Source organism: Marmota monax, unplaced genomic scaffold (genome assembly GCF_021218885.2).
Source record: "Marmota monax isolate L192 unplaced genomic scaffold, Marmota_monax_Labrador192_F-V1.1 WCK01_AAM20220418_F8-fsc00022, whole genome shotgun sequence".
NCBI lineage: Eukaryota > Metazoa > Chordata > Mammalia > Rodentia > Sciuridae > Marmota > Marmota monax.
Window position 1 is genome coordinate 27,554,405 of NW_026695215.1, and position 11,736 is coordinate 27,566,140.

At 43.3% G+C, this 11,736-nt stretch overlaps 1 protein-coding gene across 1 annotated transcript in view; it reads right to left on the reverse strand.

Moving 5' to 3' along the window:
- The window catches only part of Bsn (bassoon presynaptic cytomatrix protein), a 104,270-nt gene extending 92,812 nt beyond the window's left edge, over positions 1–11,458 (reverse strand). Inside the window, exon 1 of the mRNA XM_058574875.1 lies at positions 11,150–11,458. Coding sequence (XP_058430858.1) covers positions 11,150–11,337 — 188 coding nt within the window. The 5' untranslated portion in view covers positions 11,338–11,458. The remainder of the gene's footprint in view (positions 1–11,149) is intronic.
- Positions 11,459–11,736: the final 278 nt, after the last annotated feature.

The following is an 11,736-nucleotide window of genomic DNA, read 5'->3' on the forward strand; positions in this document are numbered from 1 at the left end:
CCTGTTCTCTAAGACTCCCTGTTCTTGGGGTACTAACAGCCTTGGACAGGGCATGCTATATGGACAAGGGTCCCAGAGTCACATCATAGCCACAGAAGTTGGAGATGTCAATCCAGAGAAGACTGGGTTTGAGGAAGCAACTGCATAATTCCCAACAGTGGAATCATTTCTTTGGGCAAGACAAAATATTGCTGACTATTGAGTGTGCACACCAAGGCAGAGCTCCAGCATGGGTAGAGTATGAGAACAGGTATTATGGCATCCTTTAAGGATTGGATTAAATGCTCAAAATAGAAAAAAACAAAGCAAACCCATAACTTTCTGAAGCCAAATTATGCTCTTAAAGGAAGCAGGCACATACACTGAAACTTGACTTTGTAGGAGACAGGGCCTGAGCCCACAGAACCCACAGAGTGGCAAAAACTGCAGAGCACTCTCTTTTCTCTATTAATGAAAAAGTCCCAATTGCCCAACTTCCCAACTGAAAGGCACAGAACAAAAAAGTCTCTTTCAGGCTAGTGCTTTCCATGCCCTTCCTTCCCCATCACAAAACTTTGGCCAACTTCAGCTCCCCTGGAAATGGGCTCACTGTTGCTGCCAGAGCGCATGAAGGATGTGGGTGGAACAATACTCAGAAGACAAGCAGCAGAGCACCACCAGAAACAGCAGGCCCTGCAGGCCTGGTTTGAAATCTTGCTGGTTGGCCAGCCAACCCTGCACAAGGAGGCCAACAGCTTTTCAAGAATCCTTGACTACCAGAAGCAACCCAGAGGCAGGGTGCAAGCCCCTCTCCTATCTCCAGGCTTGATTGTCAGGTTGTCTTATCCATTCTGAAAAATCTCTGGTCACAATGGACAAGCAGCCCTCTTCATTTACAGCTGCTTCAAACATACCTAACTGGTACATGTTGTAATTTTGACTTGTGACCTTGACCTTGTTTTCTGAATTCAAAGAGGCTAAAAACCAGTAGAAAGCGTAGTCTTTCCTTTTTACTCTCACAGGAATTATTTGGAGATTATCTAGTTAAATTTTTCATTTTAGAAATAGAAAAAAAAAATGAAGACTTAGGATCTAGGGGCATAGTTTAGTGGCAGAGGTCTTGCCTAGTATGTGCAATGCCCTGAGTTCAATCCCCAGTACCATACACACATACAAAAAAAAAAAAAAAAAAGACCTATCCAACATGAATAGCAGTTTGATTAAACCCTGAATTTCTGACCACCATTCAGGATGTTGCCACAATTCCTCATTCCAACCTTTGTCCAAATGTCCTACTTTCTGATCTCTTTCCCATCCTCACAGCCCTACTTAACCTCTTGCTAAATTTTCCATCTTATCTGAGCAGGAGGTGAGGAAATGATACAGTTCTCCAGCTGTGCTCAATGTGTGGCATTTTGGTTTGCTGAAGTCTGCTAGTTGGCTGTTCTTCTAAATCTCTCATCTTAGGCCTTTGGAGTTCCCAACAGAATAAGTTAATGTTGTGAATGTGTTTCGCAAGCTGTAAAGCACTATACAAATATATGTTCTACTATTTTAGGATATGAAATAATACAAACCCTTTAAATAATGCTCTCATATATCATACCTCTGTGAGACAAAGAGAAGACAGGAGCAAATCCTAACTAAGGAAAAGAAAGTTGACTGTAAAGATCTAGACAAGTGCTTCTTTCTCTCCCTCAAAACCATGAGTCCCATGAGGGCAGAGCCCATTTTGTGCTCCTTCCTTAGTTTCTCATTTTACCCAGGAACAGGCTCAGCAGAAGGTTTCCTAAATACATGGATAAACTTCCATTTAAAAGTCCTACTTCTGGGGCTGGGGATGTGGCTCAAGCGGTAGCGCGCTCGCCTGGCATGCGTGCGGCCCAGGTTCGATCCTCGGCACCACATGCAAACAAAGATGTTGTGTCCGCCGAAAAACTAAAAAATAAAAAATATTAAAAAAAAAAAAAAAAAAAGTCCTACTTCTGGGCTGGGGCTGGGGCTTAGCGTAGATTTGCCTAGCATGTGTGAGGCACTGGATTCGATTCTCAGCACCATGTAAAATAAATAAAGGTCTATCAACAACTAAAAAAAATTTTTTTTAAAAAGTCCCTCTTCTAAGTAGACTATAACTGTAAAAATATGCACAACCTCCTCATAAAAAAAGTACAGGAGAAGAGAGTGTGAATATGTTGGTCAAGGATTCAAACTTTCAGTTAGATGGTAGGAATAAATTCAAGAGATCTACTGTACAACATGTTGACTACACTTAATAACAATGTACTATGTTCTTAAAAATAATTGAGTATAGATTTCAACTATTTTCACCACAAAAAAGATATGTAATGTAATGAATATGTTTGTTAGTTTGATTTTGCCATTCTACAATTATACTTTAAACATTATGGTGTATTGCAATAAACATACACAATTTAAAAAATTTAGTTGCAGTACCTTTATTTTATTTATTTATTTTTATGTGGTGCTGAGGATCAAACCCAGTGCCTCACACATGCTAAGCAAGTGCTCTACCACTGAACTAGAATACTAGCCCCAAAATATACAAATTTTATTTGTCAAATTTATTTATTTGTTTGTTTGTTTTGTGATACCAGGAATTGAATCCAGGGATATTCTACCACAGAACTATATCCCTGGCCCTTTTTATTTTTATTTGAGACAAGGTTTCTCTAAGTTGCTGAAGTTGACCTCAAATCTACAATCCTCCTACCTCAGCCTCCCAAATTGCTGGGATTATAAGTGTGCACCACCACACTCAGATTTGTCAATTTTAAAAATTAGTTAAATTTTAAGAATTGAAGACCAGGCACAGTGACACCTTGGGAAGTTGAAGCAGGAGGATTCCAACTTTGAAGCCAGCCTCAGCAACTTACCAAGGCCCTAAGCAACTTAGCAAGACCCTGTCTCTAAATAAAATTTTAAAAGGGCTGGGGATGTGATGTGGCTCACTGGTGCCTCTGGGTTCAATTCCTGGTACAAAAAAAATTTTTTTTCTAAGTGCAGGTAACAAGGGTAATAGAAATGTAATGGTATGCCTGTTGGAAAATTTCCTTACCCTCCCTTTCTTCCAAAGTACTCAAGGCACTGGGTTAAATTCTCACCATAAGGGTTCTCCCAGTATCCTTGGGTAACTCAACTCCCTCCTTGAGCCAGTGCCCCTGGAGAGCTCTGGCTCCTCTGGAAAGAGGCAGTCTCAGGTAGGATCAGGTGAGGTGATCCCTACATAACAAGGTGGTAGGGCTCTTTGATCTCCTCAACACTTGGAACCAAGTCACAGAAGCCAACCTTTATTTTTAACCTCAGGAAAATCTCTTCTTCACTTTTGAGCCTGACAACAGCTCTGCCTACTTCAGGAGAAGCCAGGCTGCTCCAGGCAGTTCTGGATCTGAACCCAGGGGACTTGTAAGTTTCCAATGTGCCTCTATGTGACCTTCTTTTTTTAATTTTTTTTTTTAGTTGTAGATGGACACAGTACCTTCATTTTATTTATTTATTTATATATGGTGCTGAGGATCAAACCCAGTGCCTCACGCATGCTAGGCAAGCACTCTACTACTGAGCCACAATCCCAGACCCTCTATGTGACATTCTTATTAGAAAGAAATGGGATATCAAATAAGAGGCTCTCTTCAGAATCTTAGGTGCCCATAGAGCAAATAATGGGAAAGAGAGATCAGAGAAGTCCTGCAAGCAGCCTGGGGCCCAAGGCAGAACACAGATGAGTTAGGGAACACGCTCACCAAGCCTACCCCACAGGCTCAGTTGACCAGAACCTAAGAATAAGACAAATTGTCAGAGAATTCCAGGGGCCAACAGACACCCCATCCACTGGAGGTCCAATCTGAAAGGTAGAAAACAGAGAGGGTAGGACACCAGAATTTCATTTCTGCTACCACAGGCAGAGGACCATAGACCAGGGTCCCAATTCATTCTTCAACTATGGCCAACTTCATCACTTTATTGGTTGACAGAGATGGCAAAAGGCTCTGCAGGAAAGGTACTTGGGTGAATCCTATTAATACAGTATCTATACCAGCATGACACATCCCAGCACCAAGTGAAGCAGGAGTAGGGCAGGAATCCACAGCTATATTGCTTTCCAAGTCCCAGTTTAGCAGGAAGGCCTCACATCCTAAAGTGACACTTAGTCCTTGCTGTAGGAATGCAGGTCTCAGCCACCATTTCACCATTTAACAAGTTAGTTATCAGGAAGGAAGAACAAGTAAGTCCAGGACAGATGGGGCTTGTAGGAACTTCAAGGCCTGACAAGTAGAGTGAGAAATAAAACACCTAATATCTATGATGAAACAGTCATCACAGTAATGGTAGTAACAGCAGTTTTATCAGTCTACCTACACAGTCAGCACCAACTTAATAGCACATAGCCTACAGTATCCAAGAACAGATTCCCCCCAAGTAACTCACACACAGCAGGGTCTGGCCCTTCCCAACCCTCACAAGAGGAAAGGGCCCCATTCAGATATGCAAGACAGGTGAGAAGGGGAAGATTTATTAAAGTACTCCAATACTATCTTCTAGCAGAATCCTACTCACATATACAGAGAGGGATGACATGTTCTAGGAGCTCCTAAAAACTTTGCCTCAGAACCAGCTGGGCATGGTGGCACACACCTGTAATCCCAGCTGCTCAGGAGGCTGAGGCAGGAGGATCGAAAGTTCAAAGCCAGCTTCAGCAACTTAGTGAGACCCTAAGTAACCTAGTGAGACACTGTCTCAATATAAAAAATAAAAGGGGGTGGGGAAAGGCTAGGGTTGTAGCTCAGTGGTAGAGCACTTGCCTAGCACATGTGAGGCACTGGGTTCAATTCTCAGCACCACATATAAATAAATAAATAAATGCCTATCAACAACTAAAAAAATATTTAAGAAAATTTTTTTAAGGGCTGGAGAAGTGACTCAGTGGATAAACGCCTCTGGATTCAATCCCTAGTAAAGAAATATGGGCTTCAGTAGAGCATTTGCCTAGCATGGGTGAGACATTGGACTCAATCCTGAGTACCACAAAAAGGATAATAACAATAATAATAGTGATAATGATGATGTGAATCAAATAGCTTCTAATTCCTAGTTTTCAGGAAAAATATGGACAGAGAAACATCACAGGGATGCAGTCAGCACAGTCCAGATTAAAAGAAACTGTTCTGTAGGGGTTTTTTGGGTTTGTTTGTTTGTTTGTTTGTTTTGTACTTTCTCTCTCTTTTTGTGTAATAGGAATTGAATCCAAGGGTGCTTTACCACTGAACTACATCCCAGCCCTGTTTTATTTTTATTTTAAAATTTAAGACAGGGTCTCAGTAAGTTGTTGAACCTACAATCTCCTGCCTCAGCCTCCTGAGTTTCTGGCATTACATACATACACTACCATGTCGACTGACATAGTTCTCTAAGACACAAATTTCAAGGGAAAAAAAGGAGAGGAAACCTTTAGATTTAAATAGAGATGTATCAGACAAATGCATTGCAATTAAAAAAAAAAAAACCACTATAAAAATAAGACATTTTTCTATGTCATAAGACACAGAAACACAGAAAAATGGAAACAGGACTGAGTATTTGCTGAGATTAAGAAGGAATTGTTGGGGGCTGAGATTGTGGCTCAGTGGTAGAGCGTTCGCTTAGTACGGGCGGGACCCGGGTTTGATTCTCAGCATCACATAATAAAGGCATTGTGTTGTGTCCATCTACCAAAACAAAAAAAAAAAAAAAGATTCTCTCTCTCCCTCCCTCCCTCTCTCCCCTTAAAAAAAAAAAAGGAAGGAATTGTTGTGTACAACCAGTGACTTGAAAATTTGTGCTCTATATGTGTAATGTGAAATGAATTGCTTCTGCCATCATGTGTAACAAATTAGAATAAATAAATAATTTAATAAAGAAAAAAAAAAAAAAGAAGAAGAGATTTTTGGCCTGGGGATGAAGCTCAGAGGAAAGCACTTGCCTAGTATGCATGAGGCCCTGGGTTCCATTCCAAGCACCACACAAAAAAAGAAGAAATTAGTAACTATTTAAATGTAATTATGATATTGTGGTTATGTTTTTATAAAGCCCTTTTTTCTTAGAAATACTGATGATGAAATGTTGGGATGTCTGGAATTTGCTTCTGCGGCAAGTGGGGGGTAAGGGAGATAGATAAAATTTGATTTGCCTTGAGTTCATGATAGCTGTGGCTAAGCAATGGGAACACAGGAGTTTATTAGACTATTCTTTTATGTATGTTTGAAATTTTCCATAGTAAATATATAAAGATAGATATTTATATATACACACATATATAAACACATACATATATCTCCTCTCCCTTCCTAGTCTCTCCATTATAATTTTTTTAATCAACAGCATCTTATCAGTCATACTAATGCTGAGAACAACTATTTTACCAAAGCTACCCCTTCAAGAAATGCAAAAATGGGGCTGGGGTTATAGCTCAGTTGGTAGAGTGCTTGCCTTATAGGCACAAGGCCCTGGGTTCAATCCACACACACACAAAAAAAAAAAAAAAATGTAAAAATGGCTGGGTAAGCAGGCACATGGCTACAATCCCAGCTATTCAGGAGACTGAGTCAAGACAATCACAAGTTTGGGGCCAGCTTGGATAACTTAGTGAGACCCTATCTCAAAATAAAATTTTAAAAAGGGTTGGGGATGTATCTCAGTGGTAGATTGCTTGCCTTGCATGCATAAGGCCCTGGGTTCAATCCCTACTACCAAGATGTGTAGAGGAGGGAAGAGGGGAAAAAAATGCAAAAGTGGTTGGATTGGGCTAAAATTTTAACATCACGAACACTCAAATGTGAAATCACTTTAGTGTATGTCATGCCCTCCCTGAAAACCCAGCCACTGTGGTCAAACAAGATCTCTAAATGATAAAGGATCTTTTTTTACAAACCCTGAATTTGGGTCTTTTCTTTCTTTTTTTTTTTTTTCAGTTGTAGATGAGCACAATACCTTTATTTATTTCTCTTTATGTGGTGCTGAGGATCAAACCCAGGGCCTCACACATGTTAGGCGAGCAATGTACCGCTGAGCCACAACCTCAGCCCTCTTTTCATTTTCTTTACAAATTCATCCCATATTTTTCTAGAGCCTGATAGTTATCTGATAAAGCAATAAGGACAATCCCAGACCAAAGACAACATGTCTGATAAATCCATTTTGAGGAAGGAACTTTTGGTGTGGTTCTCAGAGCAGCCTTGCCCACCTTCCAGCAAATGACCAGATTCTCTGTGCCCAGCTGACTTTGGCTCAAGATGTCTCCATAGCATACAGTCTAGAACTGAGTCAATCATAATGGGCAATGAGAGAAAAATGGTTCTACCTGGCTTTGCCCCAACTCTTTCCCAGCCTCCTGCACTCAGTCTCATTCTCTATTCATTATTCCTGCCAGTGTACCACATTTCTTATCTAATTTCTCTCTATTTCTACCTCTGCTAACCCTGGGTCTCTCCCTCTTCTGAAGCCTAGCTCTACCTCTCCACTCTTCCTACTTGACAATCCTTCTGTAAGAACTGCCTATTTAGGGCTGGGGTTGTGGCTCAGTGGTAGAGCACTTGCCTAGCATGTGTAAGGCACTGGGTCTGATTCTCAGCATATAAATAAATGAATAAAATAAAGGTCCATCAACATTTAAAAAAAAATTTTCAAAAAAAAAAAAAAAAAAACCCTGCCTATTTGAGCTGGGAACAGTGGTGCACACCTGTAATCCCAGCAGCTCAAGAGGCTGAGACAGGAGGATCACGAGTTCAAAGCCAGCCTCAGGGGGCTAGTGTTGTGGCTCAGCAGTAGATCCTGCGCCTAGTGCGTGTGAGGCCCTGGGCTCGATCCTCAGCACCACAAAAAAATAAATAAAATAAAGGTATAAAAATTTTTTTTAAAAGCCCGCTTCAGCAACTTAGTGAGGCACTAACAACTCAGTGAGACCCTGTCTCTAAATAAAATACAAAATAGGGCTGGGGTTGTGGCTCAGTGGTTGAGTGCCCCTGAGTTCAATCCCCAGGACCAAAAAACAACAACAACGAAAACTGCCTATTTGACATTTCTCAGACTCTAATGTACCCACAGTCTCTCCCAGAGCTCTTCCACAATTTGGCTCTTCAAGAGCTACCTGATCAACAGACTCTGAGTACTAGAGGATAGAGAAGTTACCATATATCCTTCCAGAACCTCCATGAAATGCTTGATCCTGATAGCTGGTAAACATTCCTTAGCTAATTGACTGTAGATCAATTTGCAGATGTCAAAACATATTCAAATCCACAGGACCGGTGTATACTATACAGACTGCCACTGGTCTATATCGCTCTTCAGTACATTTTTTTTTAAGAGAGAGAGAGAGAGAATTTTTTTTTAATATTTATTTTTCAGTTTTCGGCAGACACAACATCTTTGTTTGTATGTGGTGCTGAGGATCAAACTCGGGCCGCAAGCATGCCAGGCAAGCATGCTACCGCTTGAGCCACATCCCCAGCCCTTCAGTAAATTTTTAAAAAGACACTTTCTGGGGTACAGATAAGGTTATATCTTGAACTGGTAATGTGTCATGGGTGTATGTATAGGTAAAATTCCATCAACTTGTGCACCCCACCATACATTAGGCACATCTCCATAAATAAATGAAGAAATGAATGAATGAATGAAAGATACCTCTTCCTCTAAGAGGATGCAGCCCACACCAGGGAATAGAGCTTGAGAGTAAAACCTGAAACAGAGTTTAGCCTTCTCCTAATCTGGCACTCCTTGAGAAAAGTAGTCTATAAAACTGCATGTATTGACCCTAAAACCAGAAACAGAAAGCCCTTCCTTTGGACCCCAGTGGCCAAAGCTCCCTATCATCCAAATGGGCTAAGAGGCAATACTATAGGTGTGGTAGCACTGCTACTTATGGGGTTCAGATTAAGCTCTTCAGCAGCAAATGCTGGGGCCACCCCCTCACACAGCCAAGTCATCTCAGTATGAGGATGAAAAGACTAATTCAGCCTGGGATGACAAGATGTAATATGGAAGTAGGAAAGAACCAGGATTCAACTCCCTCAGAACCTGTTTGTTCCCTTCTGGGGTTAGAAAAATGATCACCCCTTTACCTGACCCTCTACCTACCTCCTTGAGCTTTCTGACTGATCCAAAATCTACAGTGTTGCTAGAAATAAATATGTTTCTGAGCCAATGCTCTTTCCTGAATGCCCAGAGGCACATGTCACAGGGATTTTTCCTCCAACAATGTTCAGCAGCATCTCAGAACAGAATATACTAAATTTGGTATCAGGTACCTGAGATGCTCTGGTGAGAGGAAGTAGCCATTCCTATACTGAGAGAAAGACAGACCATGCAGCTTAGCTGAGAGTCTGGGATATGCCAAATATCAGCTGGAAAAAGTAAATTCTGTCTCCTAAGGGTCCCCAGTTCTTAGCTTTGGTGACAAAGAGCTAGTTTACCTCCTAAGCCTGATAGTCACGGGACCTTAGCACCAAGGCCCCTGTGTGAGCCTTGCCCACAGCCAGGTGAGAAATTGTGTGACTGCTAAATCTAGCAAGATTCCAAGGTGCCCCTCACCCATAGCAATCTATGGATCTGCCCTGAAGCAGAATGCATAGATGGAGTAGAAATGAGACAATGGAAAGAAATATGAGCAGTATATATCTGCCTCTAAGCTGCCCAAATCTTTCCAAAATTTCATGTTTGGCTCTGCAACATCTGATAAACTACAAGCAGAGCATCCTGTCTGGTTTCCAAAAGAGAAATGGGAAATTCCTCACATAGAGAGCTCCCAGTAACAAGGTGTTTTTCCATTCAGATGTAGAAGCTTTTTCTTGGAGGGAGAGCACTGAAGCTTGGGTAAGTCTCCCTCAAGCTAAAACCCAAACAGTAACTCAACATGCAGCAAGATGGACAGCATTTGCTGTGCTAAGAGCCATGTGCTATCCAGTTGCATTACTCTAACAGCTAATGTAAAATGGACAAATTCCACTTCTAAAAAGGATGCTCACAGGCTGGCTTGGTTTGTGACAGGTTTCAGGCTACTAAGAGCCTTTCACCACTGTTAGTTGTCTAAGAACATAAAACACATAAGGAAATAAACATGTAAGAGACACAGTTGGGCAGCTGAAGAAGCAAAAATTATGCTCCCTCAGAATTTATGTGCTCCCACACAGAAAAGGCAAAAAAACATTAATCAGCAGCCTCATATAGACCAGAAACACCCCCCAAGGGGGGATTGCTACTCCCCAGAATTATTTGGTATAAAATAATGCCTTCCATTTTATCCTGCATAGATCTTAGGTAGTTTTCCAGAGTTTTTAGTCTACTGACTTATATATTGACATTCCATTCCACTGCATTCAATGCAACTTGATTGTTTTGCAGATTCTGGGTTGGCAAACACGTAAAACAAGCAGTCTCACAGTGTTTGATCAGATATGTTCTGTTTAAAGCATTCTATGTGGGTTTCAGCTTCCCCCCCACACACACAATTGGTTTGAGGTGGCAACAAGAGCATAGCTGGTGCTAGAAAATTTAATAGCATTTCTGTTTCACCTGAAAGTAATTCACTAAGCCCTGGTGAAAGCACGTGACCCTGTTAGTATTGTTGGGCCTACTGGTGTCCAGTGGGCAATTTTTTTTTCCCCAAAAATGGTTACAGCCGCTAAATGCCTAAGGAAAACATAAGACCAAGTTCATGGTCCAACTATTTCCATCTCTCTGCGTTCTTCGCAGTGACACTTATCTTCCCTGACAGCCACTCCCATTGTGCTCTTTCCTTGGCCCAACACAATGGACACATGCAGACACTGGCAGACAGCGAAGGCGTTTTCCATCTCACTGCTCCCCTGCTCCGAGGGACCAGGCTAAGGTTACATAAGCCCCTTCTGAGCGGTTGGGCCCTGGCGTCAGGGGGGAAAGAATTTGGGGTTCGTGACGAAGTAATGGTCTGCAGGACCCGACTGACTCTAGACTTGCCATCCTGCCTTGCCAAGGCGGACTGGCTGGAAATGAAGGGTCGCCTCCACCCAGCTCATGCCAACCTGACAGGGCGGCCAGACGTCCAACCTTGCTGTCCACTAGATCTTGGGATCCCAGGCCCCGGCCCCAGCCTCAGGCTCCAGCTCCCCGCCCCTAGGACGCCAAGACTCGCACTCACCTGCCGGGGCCTTCGCCTGAAACCTGCAGTCCTGGGGTGGCCCGCGTAGTGCTCGACGTGGGGAGCTGTCCGCTGCCAGCTGGTGCTGAAGGAGGCTTCCCTGTACCGGGGCCCGGGCCAGGGCCAGGGCCTCCAGGCGGCAGAGGCCCGTCGCCAGCGCCAGTCTCCAAGCTGGCCTCGTTGCCCATGATGGGGAGGCGGACGGGCAGGGTTGGGGTCGCACTGCGCCCGGGCCGGCGGCTCCCGGGCCGTGCTCACACTCTAGACGCCGCCGCCGCCTCCGCCGCCATCTCCCAGCTCGGCTCGCGCTGCCGCCCGCCTCTGCGCATGCGCATGCCGCACACCACCTTCCCTGAACTACCGCCCCCCACCCCGCCTCGCCTCCAAACAAACGCGCGCTCCCGCCAGCCCGCGAAGAAGACTCGTGTCCAAGCGTCAGCATCGGGGTAGCGGGGAAGCCGCCGGGCGCCCGCGCATGCGCCCTCAGGGACAGACACGTCGGGCGCATGCCAACTGTAGCAGGAAGGGGGCTAGCAGCAATGTTGCATGAGACCCATGAGACCTGTAAGACTTTATGTTCACTGAAA